This window comes from Malurus melanocephalus, unplaced genomic scaffold (assembly GCF_030028575.1).
Source record: "Malurus melanocephalus ecotype Western Australia unplaced genomic scaffold, MMel_1.1 scaffold_29, whole genome shotgun sequence".
NCBI classification, from domain to species: Eukaryota; Metazoa; Chordata; class Aves; order Passeriformes; family Maluridae; genus Malurus; species Malurus melanocephalus.
Window position 1 is genome coordinate 1,949,178 of NW_026623261.1, and position 22,816 is coordinate 1,971,993.

At 40.4% G+C, this 22,816-nt stretch overlaps 1 protein-coding gene across 3 annotated transcripts in view; it reads right to left on the reverse strand.

Annotated features, from left to right (window-relative positions):
• NKAIN2 (sodium/potassium transporting ATPase interacting 2) overlaps positions 1 to 22,816 on the reverse strand; it is a 520,019-nt gene that overhangs the window by 8,246 nt on the left and 488,957 nt on the right. For 2 of the 3 annotated variants that reach the window (XR_008965180.1, XM_057363618.1), the window contains exons 5-6: positions 19,055 to 19,115; positions 2,011 to 2,092 (exon numbers count right to left, since the gene is read on the reverse strand). Coding sequence is in view for 2 of the 3 variants with exons in the window: in XM_057363618.1 (XP_057219601.1) it covers positions 2,011 to 2,092; positions 19,055 to 19,115 (143 nt within the window). In the remaining variant the exon portion in view is untranslated. Of the gene's footprint in view, positions 1 to 2,006; positions 2,093 to 19,054; positions 19,116 to 22,816 lie in introns of those variants that run through there. The other variant, XM_057363619.1, reaches the window with a different exon arrangement.

A 22,816-nucleotide genomic window follows, 5' to 3' on the forward strand; every position in this document is an offset into this window, starting at 1 on the left:
AAATGTTTCCTCCCAACAAATAAAGCTTTAAAACATCAGGTATGGCCTGCTGTTATCATATCAGCATGTTTTGATTTCTAATAGATAATATTGCTGTAAATAGTGCTAYGAGCAGCTCAAACCTTGACTTGATTAACTTGACATTCAAATTTGTCACTCTGCTACCTAATGGACTGCCTACATTTACTGAGCAACTGCGGTGTGAATACATATGCATGTGTTCCTGGTGTGCCTCAGCTGTAAATAACAGAAAGGTATTACTAAATGCTGTAAAAGCCTCTTAGGGACAGATTGCAGCAATTCTAGAGAGCCCTRTCAAATGCTATACAGTCAGAGGGAAACATGAAGTGTCTTTGTTTTACTGTGGCTGGGACATGGCAATACTTTTGTTGGTTGATTGGACAAAATGTCAGCTCATATTCTGATTTCTGTCTCTCAGTTAAGMCAGCGAAATCACCTATACTCCAGTGAGAATGCAGCATTGAAGTAACACAGAACACAATTTACATGGATTAATCATCTATCTCTTCATGTCAGCTACAATCTTAAAAATATTGCCTTCTGTTTTTTTCACAGGTCTAGCTTTCTTTCCAGTCAGTTTGGAGATGCACTGTAAATGCAATCTGCTGTTCTGGAAGAAACATTGAGAACATAAAGAAAATGGTATAATAGCTGGAGGGCTCCATATGTTGATGGCAAGGTATGGTGTGCTGAGAAAGAGATAGGATTAGAATTGTTCTAAGTACCTGCATACCTCGTATAATACTACGAAGGAAATAACATTTTCTAAATGCACAGCACTGTGCCAAAAGTGCAGGTGGAGAATCTTTACTTGAACACAGACAGATGGGAAGCTGAAGTTAAGACAGCATTGGAGATATGCACTGTTGTAATTTGAGATTATTAAAAAGCTCCTAGCAAAGCTCCTGAAGGGCCCAATTCTAAACACTACTGCAGAACAGATTGTACCACTGATAAAGGAGTAAATGCAAGTTTCATGCAAAAGTACACTGATCCAGTAGCAGACTTGCTTCCACTAATCAGAAGAAATGGAATTGCATTCGAAGGTGAATGGAATTGTGCTGGGATGGCTATTGTTTACTTGAATTTAGTTTTTTTCCTCAAAAGAGATGCTCAGAAGAGAAATAAAGGAAAAAAAAATAAATGATACCATTTTATGAGCTGTTTGTTGCTGTGCTTTTAGTGTGTAGGCCATTGATGGCAAATAATAAAAACATTCCAAAAGGCTGCAGCAGTGAGGTAAGATTTACCTGGGCAGTCAGGACTGTTCTGAATTTCAATTGGCATCAGTACAAGAAATACTCAGAGATGATTATTCCTGGCCTGGTCTGTGCTTGTGTGTCATCTCTAGTGTGAATATACTCCAGCTGTGTGTATGAGCTGAGATCTGACTACCCATTTAATTCCCAAATATGTCATGCTGCACTCTAAGATGGAGTTGTCATTCACTGGTTAGGTAAAATACTGTCTTCTATTCAAACAACTTTAAAAAGCCATATGTTGTTACATTTGTTTTGTCTTTTTAAAACGTGGAAACTGGAAATGRGGTACAGAGGTGCCTTGGTGAACAGATGCTTTGGTAAGACAAACACTAAATGCATCCACTAAATTAACAAGTTACTGAACTTTTGATAAAACTTAATAAAAATTCACTTTTTTTTTGGAACCAAAGCTTGTCATATCTGACTAGTTTCTTTCTACACCGAAATCTCATTCTYTCTTGAGTGGAACCTGCCTGAATGAAAATAGGAAAAAGTCAGGTGAGAGCTGGGTGCTGTTTGAACAGCTCTGACACATGATATYCTGCCCTAAGAAATCATTATAATTCAACACAAGAGTAATATTGGTGCTTAAGCGTAGCTTGAATTCAGTCCATCAAAAAAGGCTTCTGCCTATCCCGAATTTTTTAAATCATGCCATCTTTCAGCTTAATAATCCTTTAATATCAGGCTGCCACTCAGCTGAATATCCTAGAAGTTAGGTACTTACATATACATGGGCTGTAGCTGTAAATGAGATGTCTTCTGTGGACCTTGATAGCCGTAAGAGTCAAATCCACCTATGAAATCAACTGAAAGGGGGAAAATTGCTTTCATTAGCAGCATCTCTTCAGAACTGATAGGCACTATCATTCAAGAACCACCCAGCACACAGATTATTTTTGACAGGTACCYTAATAATCTGTTAAAATTAGACCAGCTAATTGGGAAGATACAGAAAAAGGGTAAAAAAGTAAGCTAAGGCAAAGTCCCACTTTTTTTTTTCTTTACTTCTAAAATAAATTAAATTTTAAAGCCGCATGAAAACAATAAAGGATTTGCAACAGTCATCTGCCCACCAGAATAGCCACACATCTCTCTTTTTCAAGTAGACCACCTCACAAATACAAAGCAACATGCTGTTCAGACATTATAAGTGCTGAAAACCGTTTATTTATTGGCATGAAKGCATTGCTCCTGACTGTGATTACTGTGTCTGGCTTGCTGTCATACTGTGGCTCAGTAGAGGATGTGAAGGAGCGAGTGCATTGATCCGACTCTGTGTGAGAGACAGAAGTTTCTCTGATTCCCTGCTTTCACATTTGGGTTGAAATGCATGAACAGAGAGTTGGAACAAYTTATCTGAGCTTCAGAGATGAAACTTCACACATGTAAGGAAGCCTGTATTTCTCTCAACGCACTGAAGGTCTGCAGGAAGGTTGTAGGGTGGGACTTTTTTATTAATTTACACAATTGCCAGGTCCCGATGGTCTTCTCATGYTTGTTTTAAACAATTTCCAGGGAAATTCAATCTCATCTGAGCCTAGGACCCCYATTTCTCTGCTACATCACTTTCTTTGCACAGGTAAAAGGGTGCCCTTTGCTTCTTTTGTTCCAGGAGACTCAACTATTGCTTTATAGGGGTTATTTAAGGGAGTTCTCATCCCTGAAATATTGTCTCTTACATCACAGATGTGAATTTGATTTTACTTTGGTAGAAAAGGGCTGAAGAGTTCAGGTATAGAAGTGCATTTTTCACACATCTGGGCACTGCTACTGACAGACTGGCTCTGGTTATTTGATAGACAACAGCTTCTTGTGTATCTAAAATACAGTAACAGTCATGAAGTATAAAAAAAGTAAATTTACATGGTTTGAAAACATCCACAGTAGTTGGACTCCTTAACATTTGCATTTATGAGGTAATGTTAATATTAAGGTACCCCTCAATATGTGCCACACTTAGTCACACTTAGCAATGCAGTTATAAACATTCCAGACATGTGACAAAAAATCAGATTCATGTACTCCTCCATCTTCCATTTACTTTATAAGCAAAGATCTCCCAAAACACTAGACTGGCTGGGTGTAGTATGTCTCCATCACAGACCCACACATGTTGAATCTGTCATTAAGTCCTTCTTTGCTGGCAAGAATGGCCCCTGCAGATCTAATTTAGCCAACTCTGTGCCCTGTGGCAGCATTATGTACTCACCTACCCCAGAAAGATGTGTTACTAAATTAATCCCTGACATCTCWAATGAAGGAGGTTCTATTGCCTCTCTGTGTTGCTTTTCCCTGTGCCTAATTTCCTAATGTCTAATTTAAATGTAATTTCCTGCAAATTAACTACTTATCTACATTTTGGCCTTTTCTCCCTATGGATATGAAGAAAAATGAGCCTCTTTTTTTTCTCTTATGACTGCTTTTAAGCCTTTAAAAGAAGTTTTTCATGCCATCCATAGTTTTCAGGTTTAAGCAAATCTAGTTATTTCAAATTTTTCTGACTGCTCATGTTTTCCAGGACTCTACATTTCAAAGCCTGAAGATACTTCCTCAATTTACTTATGACTTTCTTACAGTGGGGTGCATAAATAGGGACTAACTGGGGCAACTGCCATATAATCTTCTGTGCGTTACCTGAAATAACTCAGGTTTTGGTTTTTTTTGTATATTTGGTTGTGTTTCTTTGGTTGTGTTTCTTTCTCTTGTTTTTGAGGTTGTYCTTGTATTGTGCTGCTTGGGTGTGGTTTCCAATTTCTTTTCTCAAGAGCATCATACAAATGCTCAATAATCAGATCTTCATGTTTTGGCACTRACTGTAGCCTAGCCAAGCAGTCCATATTTTATCTGGAGATGATTGATTCTTCCCCACAGGAGTTCTTTCRCACTTGTCTGTACTGAATTTCACCTTCTTGATTTCAAGACACTTCTCAAGATTATTTTGACTTCTAATCCTATCTTCACAAGTGCTCATACCCTTCCCAKTCTGGTTTAATCTTAAATTTTTACAAATGTTCTCTCCTCTATCCTCATTGTTGTTAACAAAAATAATGAAGAGAATTAWTTCCCTAGCTGAGGTCCCAGTGGGATCCCATCTGAAATGTCATCCCATCTGCTTTATAACTAYATTTCAAATAGAGTTTTAAACAATTCTGTATTCAACCTATGCTGGTTGAATCTGGACCGCACTTCCCTGTCCTTCTTACAAATCTTTTATAGTGTCAAAATCTTATTAAGATCAAGATAAATGCCATTTGTTGCTTTGTACTTAACCACTGTCTGTAACAATCAGAATGCTTTGATCAAAATGTGATCATGTCTTTGGAAGCGTACTAAATTTACAGGCATACAGCACAGAATAAGGATATTGTTTAGTTAAGTGCTAGGCTAGGAGGACCCTTCTCTCCCCGCCATTCAAACACAAAAACTGCAAAGTGTGTTTGCTGCAGGTATGGTTTGTTGTTTGCTTTCCCAATTTTCTTTTCTTTTTGTCACCCTTGATCCCTGACAACACAAGTCAGAAAATAACTGCATTGGATCGAGTGTCTCACTGTTGTCAACMCATGTCACTTGACAGATATTGCTTAAAGACATTTGTCCACCTTTGCATTTCTTCTGCACTTCCTCAGACCCTTCGAGCAACCTGTAAACCATTATCAGTAGGCTGCAGGCATAGACACTCTGCTTTGCAGATRTGGGGCTAAAGGTCTTCAGGGATGTTTTCAGAAAGCTAAACCAAAGCGTTACAACAAAGCTTTCTTTGAGCAGAATGAGTCTGTGTGGGCATGAGGGAAGATGTGTGCTGAATATCTCTTCAGGCACTGTGGTTTTGCCCTGCTGCACAGAGCAGCACAGAGTGTTAACAAACCAGATTGTCAAGGGACAAACCAGGGAAGATTGTGGAGACATTTCTGCATTTGGCTCACTACAGAAGTTCCCATRTGTGTAACCAAATGATGGCAGGGCAGAGAGCACTGCCATGACCTCGCTGTGGACATACAATGGCTTCTTACAGGCAGCAACAAGCTTTGCAAGGTAGGTAAAGGGAGGTAATAGAAAGTGAACACCAATACAAAAAGATTCCATCAATTTCTTTGCAGCAGGGTTTCTTCCTCATGGCAGCTGTTTCTCAGCGCTGCAAACCCTGTGGTGTCCAGACTGTGCTAAAAGCTCCCTGTGGACTCTGAGCTAGTTTCTTAAAGCATGCAGCAGGCTGCCCTTTCTGCAGGCTTTTTATCCTGGCTGTGCCTGAAAGGTCACCAAAAGTGTCGTGCAACTGATATATTCCTGGCAGCCATAACATCAGATGAATAAAACAAGGCTCATTAGCTGAATCTGCACAGAGCCTTCCATCTTAGCCTCATACATCAAACACTTTTTTTTGACTATTCTATTATACATTTCTCTTACATGTCACTGTTTTCACRAGTGGGTCATGTCATGTGTCACTTTAGGAAAAGCACACGTGAATATACAAAGAGAATCCCATTCCTTTGGTGGTGGGTTGACCCTGGATGAACATCAGTTCTCCACCAAAGCCACTTTGTTGCTCCCCTSCTCAGCCAAACAGGAGAGAGAAGTATGACAAAAGTTTCATGGGTCAAGAYAGAGACAGGGAGAGATCACTCAGCAATTACCATCACAGGCAAAATAGCCTTGAATTTTTACCAAAGAAGAGCAGTATAATGAGAAATAGACCCAAATAATAAACCTTCTTCCCAGGCTTARCCTAACTCCTGATTCTCTGCCTCCTCCACCCCAGTGGTGTAAAGGAATGAGGAATGGGGGTTGTGGTCAGYTCATCACATGTCTCTCTGCTGTTCCTTCCTCCTCAGTGAGAGGACCCCTCACGTGTTTCCTCTGCTCCAGCGTGGGGTTCCTCCTATAGGGGACAGTCCTCCATAAACTTYTCCAATGTGARTCCTTCCCAYGGGYTACMATTCTWCATGWACTKCTCCATTGGGTCCCTTCCTTGGGGTGCAGTCCTGCTCTGGTGGGGGTCTCCTGTGGTGTCACAAATCCTGCCAGCAARCCTGCTCCAGCAGGATTCTTCTCTCCACAGGTCCACAGATCCTTACAKKAGCCTGCTCCAGCACAGGCTTCCCACAGGGACACAGCTTCTTTTGGGCATCCACTTGCTCTGGAATGGGATCCTCCAGGGGCTGCAGGGGAACCTCTGCTCTGGTGCCTGGAGCACTTCCTCCTCTGTTGTTACAAGTGTAACACAGATAGGACATATGGCTCAAAATAAGGGACATATTTTCTATCAATCAACACCCACAGGGATGTGAAGTTTCAGCCTCTGCTGATGGTCAGAGTCCCCACTGTTTCCGATGTACATCAGGATGACAGGATGAGAGGCACAAATAGGTTTCTCACTTTTTATTTCTGGAAGTCTGTGGTATGTAGAAGGACCATTAAAATGCAATGCACAAAAARGACCCCATTAGCATGGATTTGATAGGGAAGAAATTTCATTTTAGAAAGTTCAGGGTGAGAAAAATTAAAGCTGTTCAAATCAACAGATGGACAAAGAGAAAGGACTGAGTATGGAATAAAAGCAACATCTTACTGTAGAAAGCAAAAGGAAAGATTCTTAAGAGAAACCAGAAGACAAGACTCTATTCTACTTACAGAAATTTTCCTCTGTAACATATAAACACAGAAGCACAAAGATTCAGGTCCTCTAATACATATGCTGGTAACACCAGTGACTTCTGTGAAGGAATGCTAATTTACATTAGCTTAGGATCCACCCCAAAGAATCACGTAGGCCAAATGTTTATATAAATGTGACTGACACTGTGAATTTCCTTGCATTTTAGTAGGCATGCACGAATCGATGCAGACTAGATATAAAAAGATACAGAGTTTAGGAATGGGGAGTGGCATGAATGGCTTTACCTGCAAACAAAAGGAAAGGGAAAGGTTGGAAAATACCCAACTTGGCCAGCCTGGGACTTGCAGTTTGCATGACATTCCAATTGCTTTCAAACCCTCTTTGTTCACTACTGATTGTTTTGCTGATTGTCTCATCCCTAACCTTGGCCTGAGGATCTTTCCCTCACTGTGGTGAATCCAATGCCAGCATTCAACCCTGTTTTCACCATCACATCCATTTCCTGCCCATGGATCCTTCTTCAAAAGTGAAAATGTCTTTGGTAGTGATTCTGTATTAAGGGTGGCTTCTATCCTGTTTCCTCTTTCTTTTTTTGTTTCCCATATGAAGTAATTTGTCTTCTCCAGTTTTATTAGTTCTATCCCAGAGGCCCCCAACATCGCCTCATCTCCTTCCCYGCTCCCATCTTCAGTCATTTCTCTGCACATCAACTGTCCCATTTCTTGGGAAAACAAACTGATAAACTAGCACTCCTTTCTTTAGCTTGACAGTCTTTTTTACTTCTTTTGCCATTCATTTCCYTTCTCTTAATACAATAAGAATTTTGTTCCATAAAACTTCTTCTTGTCCCAGTGATAGAGTGTTGATCTATTTTTTTTTTTACATTTTCTTCCCAATAAAAAACTTGTAAATTCTTTTTATTAAAAAATTTACTCAGTTCTTATTCCTACTTGAACCACTCTTCTCTCCCGAACCCCCCTTGATAATTTCAAGCAGTTTCTGGAGCTACTTTTCTCTGCTTTAGAAAATTTTTTTCCATCTGYCCTTTGCATGCAGCTGGAACCTCAGTCAGATCACCTCTTCCTGTTCAAATTTAGGCCCATACAATCCACTCTGTGGTCATCCAGCCATCTTTTGCTTATTTGCTGCTCTCTTTTCCCTTAAACTTTTGCCTTGCTTGGCTCCTTTTTCTCTTCTGCTGGTGCTCACCTTCCTCCTGTCATCATTCATCACCTCTTTTGGTGGTTCTCTCTCCACCATGCTCCTGGACTCCAATGAGAAGGAACCTCTGCATTTTATTTTTCTCCCCCTCCCAATCTGGGTAATTGCACACACAAACACAGATTCTGCTCTTGTCATCTCCCTGAGGTGTCACAGATTACCTGGCTTGTGCTCACTCTGCTCCTCCTATACAAATTTAAATCTCAGCTTCTCTCTGTGATATTTACCCATGGATAATTAAACATCAGTTCCAGTTCTGCATGGATAAAACCAGAAGCCTTAGCTGCTCCTCCCTAACCTTCTCTGCTGTCTCTCAGAGTGAGCTTGTGTCCTCAAATCTGTCTATCACTTGAGGATACAAGTTTGATGTCAACTTTGGTGTAGGCTGTGCAGGATTTAATTTCAGGAGATTATTTTTGCTTAGTGAAGAAGACTGTTCTACCTGTTGACACAGCTGCAACGTTTACCCAGGGCTCCCAGTGGCAAACATGACAATTTCTCCTTTTTTATTTTTGAACTCACCAAATGTGGAGTTAACTTGCAGGACTTATATTTTTGTCTAGGTTACTCTTCCCCACACCGTTCTACTGGTTTAACCTTCTATATTACATCAAGCATAAATTAWTTTTTTACATTTAAAGCCTTTTGTAGAGACTCAACATCAATCTCTTCTTCTTCCAGGGCTAAAAGCCAATTCTGCCCCTGTGCCACCAGCTTGACCTCTATAATTGTCAAATTTCCAAACATTTGTCTTTCCTTGTGAGAATGTCATTACAAACAATTCTCTTGTTTTTTTCACTGTAATTCCTCTTTGCTCCCTTGACACTAATTAGGTTGCCCATGCCCTTACATTTCTGTCTACTTCAGTGAATAATATTTGCTCACAGTTTCTTTGCACTCACTTTTGCCTGCACCCATCAGATGCCTGTTGTCTAACATGAAGATTGCAAGCTTCAAGAAACATGGCTGGTACACAGTGCTTGGAATTATGGTAGTCCTTAAGTATATTCATGAATCTAAGGCACTAAAATGGTATGAAAAATTAGAGTTACCCATGACAAAGATGATATTTTTAAAGAAAGGAGCTAATGACCAGGGAAGTGTTTGTGCACATGCACATGGATGCTCCTTGCATGTCCATGTCATGGCTGGACATATTTCCTGTGTGGTGCAGCAGACGGACAACACATGCTGTTTATATGCTCCATCTGACCTGTGAGGTCCTAAACACATATACACTCTCTCCAGAGGACAAAGACTTGGCTCCCTGCACTCAGGCTTTGGAAATACTGCAATCAAGCTTCACTGCCACAGAAAGGCACTTCACTGCAGGTGTAGCTGGAAGGAAGGAGAGATGGCAAGCAAACTACAGCTGATAACAGCACTGAAAGCACTGCTGGTGCAGAATGAGTATGTGAGGCAAGAGGGAGCTGTGCACAAACAGCGGTAGCTAAAAACTGGCCAAACTGAGGAAAAAAAAATGGAGGGGAGTAAAATTAGGTTTGGTTTTAAAGAGCTTGGAAATGATATATGGGGCAAAAATATAAAAGAACATATGGGGGCACCTTCGCTCTTGCAGCTTTGCCAGTATCCTGCTAGCCACCTCTCTGTTTGGTGAAGACACTTCCAAACAATYCAGTGCTGCTGCCTTTTTATGCTGCGAGCATGGCCTGGTGGCTGTCCCTTATATAGCACACAGGAGGAGGTTTGCTTGAATGTGATCTCCATAAAGTTTGTTTACAGTGATAATCAAACATTATTGGTCTTTGTGCTGAGTACACAGTGATTTAGGCTCTCAAACCACAACAGAGCCAAACACCGGGGAAAGTCGGGGAAGGAGACATCTGCCAGCACAAGAGGCTGTGCCCTTCCTGCTGTCACAMGAGAATTCAGAAATGGCATAAGGACTTGAACACAAAGTCCAGTTCTTGCGGTGCAGTGAGCAGCACTTCTGCCAAACAGCCAGTAATGAAGGGCCTGTGAGTGCTCTCAGCTCACCCATTTGCAAGGTGAATATAAAACCTCAGATTTTTAAACTGTAACCTCACAGCATTTCTGAGCTCTACAATGGCCACCAAAGCTGCAAAGRGAAACCCTTACACAAATTTTGATGGAGTTTGTCAGCTCAGATTAYGAACCACTGCCACTATTTTCATGCTGTTTACTTGTATAATAATCAAAACTATTCAGTAATTTTTTGCTTCMCAGGGCCTTGTCCTTCACTTTCTTCTCTGACTATGCTTCTTGTTATTATAACAAGTTATATACAACTGGACAGTCCTGAGGATTGCTGGATAATAGCCATTTGCTYTCAAATTTTCATCACAAAGTTCTGAGAAAAACAATATAGCTGTTCAATGTAGTTTTTGACTGACAAATCACTCTAAGAATTAAATGTGTGGTAGAATGAATTATTGTAGAAGTTATCAAATGAGTCATTAGGAAAATTTGTTYTTAGCCAGATCACTGCTAGGGGCAAGCAATAAAGAGAAGAAAAAGGAAAAAAAGGAGGAAAAAGAAAATTCCTGGGGCAGTGGCCTCCAAGTGTGACTGCCACACTAATAAATTAGAAAAAGAGTCATTAGTAGGTGCAACAAAGTGGAGAATTAAGGCCCAAATCTATGAAAGTTAACAATCCAATTCTAATGAAGACCTATCTAGATATTTGAAAGGAAAAGTAATAAGGAAAACTTTAACAGGAGTCATGCTGATAAAAATAATTTAGCACAAAGCCATATTCATGGCATGTAGGAAACTGCRAGGAGCTCCCACTGACTGTCTCAGCAGGAAGGACACTAAGGCTGTGGGCAGGTGTCCTTCTCAGGGCCACTGGAAATAATTAATTAGTCTGGTCTACCCGCAGCAGCTCATCACCATTCCTCTCCAAGACTCCGCTATCTGTCACCCTGGAGTGAGCTTGGATGGTGAGGACCTGCCATGCTCCACTCTCATTTAGGCTGAAACTCTCAGAAAGGTGGGACACCAGGGTGGGGAAGGGGGTCAGCAGCCCCACCTGAAGACTGTTCCTCTGTGGRATCCAAGCTGCCTCTCCTTTCCCTCAGGGAATGATGGAGGAGATGCTCCCCATTGGAGGCCTCCTTTCAAAGCCGGCCCTCCACATCCAGGGCAAACTGGCAGGAAATGACTGATGTTGAAATGGAGTCTTGCACCAGCACCAGAACAAAACATGCCTGAAAGTATYTTTCATGTAATTTTCAGCTTGGGGWGAGTTTCAGATTTTGCCAATTTTTCCTGATTTTGAATAYGAGCTTTGTCTATTTTTCAATGTAAATATATATTCATGTCCAGGAAGACCATTCCCTATTCAGCTAYAGCAACAGCCTGAGCATCTCTTCAAATGACCTGTAGCTTTTGTTGTCAGAACCATCACCATTTACTACCTCATTTCTGCTACTGGCTTGAGGGGTCATTGTTTCATGGKCTGAATGCCTTTGTGTCCCTCTCCTGAAACAAATAATTAGTGACAAGTAATATTTTCGCTTCTTTTTTTTTTGTATGAAATGTACCTTTCTTCAAAAAAAAAAACCAAAAAGGTGTTAGTGGTTCGTTCCCTTTTGACATGTGCAGATCTTTTCCAAAATTTTTACAATGTCATTCTTGAAAAGATAAAAATTGTGTGGAGCATAGTAAAAACAAAAACTATGCAAGGTAAGTATATCTGCCTGGATGCTATAATGCACTGATTTTATCAAGCAGTATTGCATTGTCATGAGCTGTTGGAAAGGAAATGTTACTTCCTTCAAGTTTTACATTATGTTATTTAGAAATTTTTTTAAACTTGGGGTTGACAATCCCCACAGGAGGTGGTGATGGATGCAAGGGGAGTGCCAGGGAAGACAAGYGAGGGAGAAAAGAAATTATCACAGATGAAGCCAGCAATGCCACCATTTTTCCTTGTGTGATTTTATTTATATATTTGTCTCACACCACAACCCTGTCTCCAAGGGACTCCTTGAACATCAACTTCATTAGTTACGAAGGCAGCAATCCATAACCAATTTTCTTTTCATGTCAAGCTTGTTCATGTATAAACCCAGCCCTTTTGTTGGAAACATTTGCAATTAATCCCACAAACAAAGAAAATGCAAATCATACAGTCTACCCTAAGCAACCCTTCTGACTCAAGGCCCTGACCACCATCTATTATACACTAAAATGAATTGAAATTCCCACTTTGAGTCTAACCTAATTTTCTAGTGATAATAGGCATGGATTCCCAGAAGCATTCTATGCTTCTAGATAGTAACATCCTAATTTTCCTTCCTGGTAAATGTTTTAAATAAGATTTTAGCACCAAAGGAAATTAACCTTTAAATTAATTGTAATTATAAAATGCCATCGCTGATTTTGTCTTCAGACTAATTACTTGCTATTATTTAAACAAACTGCACCTCCTCAGAGCTTTTAAGTTTGTTTCTCTCTGCAGTGCTGTGCCAAATGATCGCAGAGCAGGCTGTGCAATGTCTGCCAAGCCCTGTGACACCTTGCACTGCTCAGATCCATTTACATCTCAAATGCAGACGGTTTCACCTGTCATATCTTCCTGCCATAAASTTTTTCCCCTGTGCTTCAGCCTCGTGCTCTGCAGCTCAGACATTTTCAGCTTTTTCAGCCTGTGCCGTGGAAGCAGCGAGCACACCTTGAGGGATGGAGATTGCCTGTGCTCTGTGCTGAGGAGAGGGAGACAATCAGCACCAGCCTTCTGCTCTGTGAGGGGCCCCTTCTGAGACAGGACATGACTGGAAATAATAACACAGCATCCAGCTATTGATATTTGCAAAAGATTGATGTTGTACAGGCGTCTCAGGGAATTTCCTGGATGTTCCTGGTGGCACTGTGGTTCTCCAAGGCAGCTCTCCTTACATGAAGTAGCACCATGGGATTTCAAAGCTTCTCTCCCTCCACACTTCTATCAGCATCCTGACAGCCAAAGGCATCCCATTTTCCTCCCTCTGGTTTACTTAGTGCATGTAGCAGTCACCAGACTAAATGAAACAAGTAAATGGAAAAGGCTTCGAATTGAGCTGCAGGCTGTAAATCGAAGAGTGCAGCTGAGCACAAACAAGCTGAAGCTTCAAATTTGTAATGTATCCATTGCATTCCCATTCACAATGGCCTGTTCAACAGTTTGGAGAACAACTGTTTTAAATATTTTAAATATATAGATCAGCAATTCACCCTGTTGTGAGAAAGGTGCCTACCACGGGTAGGGCAGATTGCTCTTTGGAGCCCCCTTCCCCGCCTCCACAGACTGTGGTGGAAATCTTCATTGTTGATTGTTAGTTTAAGCTTGCATGTGGCTGTAGGAGTGGGACACAGATGGCACCTGTGACAGCATGGAAATGGGGAAGGTGGAATCACTGGTGTTTTCCAGAGAAAGATTTTTTTCTTTCTCAAAGAAAGGTTTTTCCAGAGAAGGACACGCTGCGCAAATGGTAGGTGCAAAATAAACAAAGTGCACTGCTGAGGTATCGGATATCCTTTTCTCAGGAGGATGTTTTATAAAACCCTCCTTGGYTGAACACTTCCAGGAAGAAAAGACCATGGTGGGAAGCTAAATACAGCAAGACCTCTTGTGGCTAAGGAAGTTTATGAACAGCAAATTACYTCAGGAATTTCTGGAAACCACAAACTTAGGATGGGAAACAAAGAAACAGAATTAATAGTAGAATTTTTGCTACTAGTTTCTATTTTCTTTGTTTTAGAGTTTCTTTTAAAGTGGGAATGGAAGCGGAGGTATTATTTCTCTGTAATGTCTTGCTAASCAGATTGTGGAAAGCATTTGGCACAGAAATAAAGCGATACCTGAGCATATTCTGCACTTCAATAGTGCCTTTCATCCCAGAAGCTCAAAGTTACGAAGCAACACGCCTGTGAGTTTGCCCCTGTMATTATTTCCCATTTTAAATATGGGAAACGGAAATATGGAGAGGTTAAATAACCTGCCCAAAAGTGGAAGGCTGCCTGTAACAGAGATAAAAAGAATTTTTTTTTCTACCTATCCCATATGAATGTCAAAATTTCACATCTCTCGCATACAGTGAATTTAATATTTTCTTTTAAAAGAAAATCTTTGTCATCACCTTTGCACTTCCCAGGTCAGGCCTAGCATCCCAGAGTGGATTATTGTTTGGCACCAAGTTTATTGGCACATAGCTACACGTAATACTGTATTCCTCCCCAGAATATATTACCTATCTAGGGTATTAATGTCTTCCCGAATATTTTCGGTAATTCAAATGGGATCTTGAATTCAAATTTTTATTGGAGGAGGAGGAGTGAAATAATTTTAAAGGGTTATATAGAGCTTTACTTCTGTGCCAGACATCCCCAATAGCTATATTCCAGAGAATATACAGCAAAAATATACTTGACACCATTGCAATTTCCTTTTCTTTGCAGGTTAACTGGAAACAATGCCAGGAGAAAAGAAGAAAGTGTATGTGCAAGTTCCTGCTAGCATCAGATGGTGCAAAGGTTGTGCCTTACGGTACACAGGGAACAGTCAGAAGGGCCATTTCTATTCTCTGATTGCCTTGTGTTAGAGTAAGTAAATGYTATTTCTGCTTCCTCTCTGGGTCTGCAAGGGAGCCTTCTAGGTTAGCATTTTACTGTGGGACACAGACTAAGTTGGAGATTTTCTTTTGGCTGAGATTCATCCAGCCAGTCTCCTCACCCTCAACAGAACCTGCAAGGTGAATGCAGAATTCCTGTTTCAGTAACCCAGGTTTCTTAATTGCTTACTCACAAAAAGCTCTGGGAGGATACTGCTTGGTTGCTTACATTCCAGTGTTTTCCATAAAATCTCTATCAGTTAATAAAGTTTTCAAAAGCACATTGAATTTTCTTTTAGTAAGGCTTTAGCAGCTTTTAGCAGGGAGCCAAATTGTTAATGAGGAAATACACATTAAAKGAGCATTTCGATGTTACTAAAAATTATGTGCAGCCTTTGAAAAATGCAGGCTTAATATGATTTTGGAAAAAAAATGAAGAGTTCCAGTAAGTTCACAGCCATAGAATGCCTCCAAGTAATGGTCACTGGTGACATTTTCATGTTTTATTTATTGCAGCTAATAATGCTAATGAGGTAAGAATGGCAATGGCATAAGAACTCCAGTGGCAGTAGTGAAGGGGAAAGAGTGGAGTYGGCAGCTCTGCTGCTGGGCACCCATCCTCCCTTGCCTTTCCCAAAGACCTGAGGCACCCTCAGGGTTCCTCCCTTTGCAGMCACATGGAAAATGATGCAGAAGGAACCTTTGGCAGTGGAAAACCTCCACTGAGAGGAGCAGCCATGGAAAAGCCTCTCTTGTCTGCCCCTTGGACATGGTGCTGCAGCTTGACTGGTGCACCCGGCRTTAGAAACTTGTGGGACTGCATCAAGAGGGAAAACAACTTCTTCTGTAATCCTTGGTGCAGAATTAAACCAAAGCAGATTGTTCTCATGAAAGGTAGCACAGACTTGAGCTTTGATTTAGAGGGCCTGTGGCTGGATTTATTTSATGTGTGAGTAATTAAAACCTCCAGACTTGCTGATTCAGTCCTAGTTATGACCATGATTTGATCACTGTATTGTTCCATTTCTAATCCTTGAGTGAGGCTGGATGGAGCGGGTTAATCTTAGTGAAATGTTTGCTTAATTCTACCCTAGCTCATTTGTTCTCTTAATAAAATCTGCATAAAGAATGGAGAAATAGTAATTCTTTCAGCTTGTTACAATTACTTTGAGAGAAAAGCTAATTCAGCTGAAGCAGCTTAAGAGCAACTCCACTGTGTTCCTACAGTAGAGGCTCTGTGCCAACAGGACACCTTCTATACCCCAGAGCAGTGTCAATACCTTCCCCTGGTTAAAATCTGGAATGTGCCCATGTTTGGCTCTTGGATGTTGCATGGCTTTTTCTCTAGTCTTATTCCTTGCTATTCAGTCCTGCCAGGTTCACTATTTCTGCCTCTTTTGCTCCTTTTTTGGGCTGCTGCTGTTCCCACGGCCCATTTGTGAAGCAGAAAAAATGGAATTGAGTGCATGGGTGTTCACTGTGTCTATTGTGAGAAGTAAAAGACTTTTTTTTCTGCTGGTTCCCTCTCATCAGAAAGGACTTGTGGCTGAATGACACTTTGGTGTGACCCAACATATTTATCTTTATGGTTCTTTCTATTTGTCTGTAAGGCATCCCATCTGAAAGCCAGAGATCTAGATTTCCCCTGTGATGTCCGTGAATATGAAGGTGGGTAAGAAGATGACAATGCCCTCTGTTGTTCTTCACAGAGCATTTTGCAGCTGGGAAGGCAGGGCAGCGTGCTTGTTGCCTTCTGRTGACTGTTTTTACCAGAGGAGCTTTCACAGTTGGCACATTGCTAGCACACGGGGGGAACACCAGCTGCCAAATCTCACGGAAGCACAAGCCCAGCCTCACTCCTTATCAGGTGTGGATGCTAGGCAGGAGCTGGGGACTAGCACAGTAACCTTTTTYCTCCAATGCTAGATGCTCAGCAGCTTTAAAGGAGGGAGTACACGGTGAGTAGGGAGGCACCTTCATCCCTCTGTGTCACTGAGTTTGCTCCATAGCAATAGGGAGGGGTGAGGGACTGGAAAAGTGGAAGAAGAGACTATGGAAAGAAACACAGCCAGAAGATCTGGAGCTGTCTCAGATCAAAGACTCTATGCAGGGAGCTCTGGCAATGAGTCTGTCACATATTTCACTTTTCCTTTCTCCTTAGCATTTACTTGGCCTGCATGAGATGACCCCGTCCGTGATTATATAAAGTCAATTTTAGGCATCTTTCTCCGGAGTACAAATACTAAATAACATGACATCCATAAGGGGTACACTTCTCAGAAGAACRCGACAGATGGACTTGTTGTCAAAATGGATGGAAAAGGCAAGAAAATGTATTAAGAGAAATGAAAGAATTTTAAATTAAACCTGAGCAGGGGGTATTTGTGCAGACTGCAGRCCCTGGCTGTCACAGTGAGCACTTGGTATGTGTCAGAGTGGATGTCTGAGCAGAGAGAGAATTAGAACCAGCCTTACTTGCTGCATCATGAGGTCTCTCAGTAGAAACTAACGCTGCTTGAATTTTATGATACCTTGAGGGGCCAAATCCAATCTGAGCATTATTACACTGTTGGCACAACTCAGCCACAGAAGTTCCCTTTTTTCCTTTTTGCCAGCCAAGCTTCCAAACCTCACCAGAAGGACGCTGCAGCAYGTGAGCTTGTGCTGGCTTCCTTGCACTGGGTGGGGATTCACCCTGGCACCTCGGAAAGGTGCTTGCAGATGGGTGAGACACCCTTTGACTGGATGAGGAGACCTGAATGGGGTGTAAGAACAAGGTAACAACGAAATCTAAATGACAACAGTAGTGACAAAGTAGTCAAGGTGATGGCAAGAAAATGTTCAAAGTATGACAGTCTGTGCTTTCTGAACAACAGGGAGCTCCTGCTGCAGTGAGAAGAAAACAATACCATATTGGCTGTGACACTTTGCTGCCAGGAATGCTGCTTTATGGACCATGGGAGAAATCTCTCAAACGTGCTCTGACTTCTGCGCTTCATTGGTGAGCCAAGTCCCAAGGCCCTTCCTTGCTTTTTACTTATATCATGCCCTAGAGCACTACAGAAGAGTGAAAAAAAGATTTAAGCCCTTAGAAGAGAAGGCAGAACAGTATTAAACAGGATTTCATTTTGGGGGACAAGGAATAACTCTTCTCCAGCCGTGTGGATAGTGAATGCGCTTWACAGGAAAGCAGGAGAAAGTACATATGTCTGGGCACTTCCCCAAACAGACAAGCCTATTTGTGACATCCCCCTGCCCCACACAGCTTTCCCAAACCCTTTCTACTTTTTACTTTGCTCACTTCCACAGAAACRCAAAGACAACTGAAATGAGCGTAGTTGAAACGACCTCCGAAGTGTGGTGGTTTGATTTCAGCATTAAATCTCCCCTTGATGGCTCACAGTGACACTGTATTGCCAATAGATTAYAGGGTTGTAGCTATTTTCCACGCAGGGGAACACACAAAGGAACCCCCGCCAGCTCTAGCAGTGCTCTCAATCAAATAAAAACCCTTTTGCTTCCTCTTGCAGAGCTCTCGCTAGGATTCATGTATATTTTATCAAAGTTACATGCAGTTCTGATACTTGTTTCTAAAGTGCTTTAGTATGAATCCCAAGATATACTCAAATGCTGCAGTGGCCCTTTTTAAAAAAAAAAAAATCAAGGTTAGAGTAGAGAAAAAATGAAATGGCTATAACATGCAATAAGAGCAAATTCTGCTCAATGAGCTTCTATTGATATAAATAATCAGAAGAAACAAAAACATACATCTATATGAAATCATTTCACTCCATGTAATTGTGCCCTGGGAGCAGCAGAAACAAAGAGGAAGTTCAGTGTTTCACCTCTCATAAATGAAGGTCCTGACATGGTCTAAAGCTATTTTTTTGMCAGAAATGCTTTTACAACACACATGCCAACACAAAAGAGCTATAACCTCAGAAGTAACCAATTACTGAGATAACAAGATAGTTAATAACAGTCTGGAGAAGGTAAAAAAAAAGTTCCTATTTACTAATTGGGACTTTTCCTTTTTTTTTTTTTTTTTTTTTTTTTTTTTTTTTTTTTTTTTTTTTTTTTTTTTTTTTTTTTTTTAAGCTAAGCTGTGAGATAAAGAATTTCAAGGATCTTTCCAGAAAACAAGGTGTATGCAATTGTTAACCAGTATTTCATGACTCTTTTGTATCTCAGACATTTCCAAATTCTAGAYCAAGAAGGAGGGACAGAAAACATGATCTGGCTACGGTATAATAAGGCATCTATGTTGAAGTCAGGAAGAGACAGCATAGCGGAGAGGTGATTTAGAAAAAAAAGAAAAKAATTCATTTTGTATGTAATGAAGCTTTAGTACTTACAGCTGTCCTCTTCTTCAGTAATACACTTCACAACATAACAGGCGTAGATGAAGCCTGCCAGCTGAAACAAAGAAAAATAGTGTTAGATGTAAGATGGGTACAACAGAGAAATAAGGGATGGCTTTAGAAAARCAACTACAGAAACAGAAATAACAAAATTCAACAGACTTTCTTTGTTGTGGTAAAGATAATTCTCCACAACAGTTCTGTAATTTTAATTAGAAATAGTCAGRGGAATTTTGCATCTTTCTTGAAAAACACATCTTTCAATAAAACTTAAAAAAACTGATCAAAATTTTTCCAAAACCTAGTTGACTTCTTTTTAATTATTGAAAAAATGGAAAAGTGAATGGATATTTGAATGGATGAGCTTTTAGCCACTGAAAATGTATATATTTCTGTCAAAATCAGATTTGCTGWCTGATGAAACCTGACCCTCTAGCAGAACTTCTTTAAAAATGAGAACCTTGACAACTAAACCAAGGACAAATTCAGTGCACTTGTAAACCAGCTTTGTAATGATATTTTATCAGTTGAAATTAGGGCTGTGGATTAATGGAACTTGTTCCTATATCTGCAATAGTCCCCAAACATCAAGACACATCACTTTGGATGTGTTTACATCAGCATCTCACACAGCAGCTGGCAAATTTGTATCTTGTTCCCTTCAATCCTCTCTGCAGAGCATGCCCAGAATTGAATTGTAAACAGAAGCAGTGGGATTTAAAGAAAATTAAAATCTGTAGTGGTTATTAAAGTACCAAAGTACCACCTGAAAAAAAAGAAGGAAAAAAAAAAAGGCCAATATGATGCATGCAATGGGCCAAGCATCATGGGAGTCAGCTGCTGGTCCCTCCAACAAGTTTTGTTATTGCTAAGAAGTTACACCAGAACTAAAAGAACAAATACTGGAGCAGCAACACAGGTCACGTGTTGCCTGCTTTACACAACTTCCCTTACCATTAGGTCTGGAGAGTTTTCTCTACTTAATCACAATAAAACATTTTTCATCTTTTAACTCATTGCTGAAGTTTGCATGGTAGGGAGTCAAAAGAATTCCAGTTGTTTGATCTCTGTGCGGTGAAAAGTGAGCCATGCTGCTGAAATGTGTTATTCTGCACAGGTCACCTCACAAAGATATTTTCATGAGCTGCAAACCGACCTGTATGCTTTGGGAATTTGTTCTTTATACAGATAGCAAAAATGCCTAGAGGCTTCAGCCAGGACTGAGCTCTCTGTGAATGGTGCAAAACTCATAATCTCCTGCTGAGGGAGATGATGATCATAACTTCAGTTTGAGTAATCAGTGGGTTGGGAAGTAGAAAAAGTGAAACACGAGAGACCCTGTATTATGAATGCTGGTTAGTGAAAATGGATTATTTTTTCATTAATCCAAGGCACATGTGCAATCACTGCAATACTGTGGGTTCTTAGAGCCCTTAACATTACCCATTTCTAMATTAAATGCAAACAAATCCATTCTATTTCCTAGTGCCTTCATATCTGAGACAGTGACTATGCCTGGTTGATTCCAGCTCTTGCACAGATATTCCTGGAATTTCTGTCAGTTTTTTTTTATGTAGAAAGCTACCCACACCCACAAATGCTATCTTCTAACATCTATATGGGTAAGAGATGGTAAGAGGGAAAAAAAAAAGGTCAGCCTCAAGGCTTTCCTGAAGAAATCAAGACTTGGAGATCACACTGAAGCCAGCATAGGGATTGTCTGCTAGCTGCTTAAATTCCTGTTGGGAGCCCATTTCAATKGAGCTATACCATTAATTTTGTCATTTATTATAAATCTGCCTTATAGTGCTGCTGGGAAGATTTTGCACCTGGGAAGGATGAAATATTCACTGCTGGACAAAAAGAACGCGCTGTACCAAGAAGTGGCATTCAGCTAATATCAGCATTTCCTCTCTCCTTTATTGGATCACTCTTCCCTTTTGTTCCTTGGCTTCAAGACAGAGAGCTAATTTCCTCCACTGACTTATGCCCTGCATAACCCCATTGACTTCAATGACATTACTTGGGGTTTAATTCAGCAACGAATTAGGCCCAGAAAGGTTGTYCGTAAATGATTCCATTCTTGGATATGAACCTTGGCTTAATAGTTTCTCTGTTCTCTTTTTACAGACCATCAGATCCAAGATAGCTGAATAGTTGCATCTCTAGGAGGCTCCTATGGYAATMCTTTTCTYGCACTAGAGTTCAACACTTTACTGYCTTCTAAAYCACCACAAGTTCATGTGTTATTAACTGAACTTATCTTCCAAAGCACAGCAAACAAACTGTATCAAATGGTGTTTACAACTGATCTTTTAATTGTATTCAGTTATATCGCATAAATCTCTAGGGAGCTCCTTTGATATGTAAGCAAATCCTACAGCATTTCATCAGATGAACTTTTTGATTAAAAGAATGCCTTAAAGCTCAAATTTTTCTGATCTAAGTACAAATGTCAGGTTTTTTTTTTTTTTCTCATGAGATAATCAGAGTTCATAAAAGAAACCTCCCCTTCACCCACATCAATCCAACCCTTTGCTTGGTAAACATAATCATTTTGTTTTTATTTGAATCTCACATTATTTTTTTTCTTCCTTCTCTTTTTTTTCTTTGACCAAGCAATTTATCAGTTCTGATACAGTGACAGCTATTCAAGATTTATCTTCTAATTGCATCAGCAGCAGTGGGCACACACTGTGAGCTGAGGCTCAGAACCAAAAGTGGCAGTTTTCACTTTTATGATGCTCAAGGACCTGAGCACAGGGTGACTGCAGAGATCCCTGGGATAGAGATCAGGAAAATGTTCCCCCCCCATGTGGACTAGGACTTCCCATAGGAAGGGTACAGCTCATCTATGCACATTGCAGAGATTTCTTGGGGACTTTAGTCAACTAAAACTGTTAATGAATTCACACRTGAGTGGAGGGGTGTCACAAGATTTGTCACCTTTGTACTACTGCAAGTGCAAGATGCACTACTTTAACCTTTCCTAAGAAAAACACRCCTTAATGTATCATTGTATACAARAAAACCTYAAAAAACCCCCAACAAATCCTAACAAAACATTGAATATACTCCTTACCCTGGAGAAGAATATGAGAGAAGAAATCAAACCAAAGCAAATGATTGAGGTCAATCACATCACTTAATATATTTCTGGGGAGTCCTCAAACACAGCAGTGTCCAGTGCAGCATGAGAATTACAGAGAGCAGAGTCTTCCTGACTCAGTATCTCCAAAAGATTTTTGTCTTACATGAAAAGGAAGGAAATGAGTCCTCAGAGATAAAGAAGGGAATAAGACTGACTGTCTCAGAAAATCAGTTTAAAACTAGGAAAGTTAKCTTGAAAAATCTTGTTGTTTTGCATCTGTATGTAATTTTTTAATTATCTGAGCTTTGTTTTTTATAAACCATGCAGTGATAAAAAGAAATAGGTGGAATGAGCAGAATATAATTTCTGGATCCCAGACCCATCAAGATTAGGTGTCTACATCTGTCCCATTCACATTTTAATGCTGTAGTATGGGCCTCTAGAGGAGAAGGAACGATTAACAACATCCCTGCTAATTTATACATATAATGATTAGTGAATGCACGTTTTTATGAGCCTCATTTTCTTCAGCTCGAAAAAATATGCTCTCTACAACTTTCCCTGATATTTCCATATGAGAGTATGTATATATAAATGAGTACTGCTCTTTCTAAAAGTGACACATTACCCATGCCTGCACCAGCTCCTTCCGTGTACTTGGATGG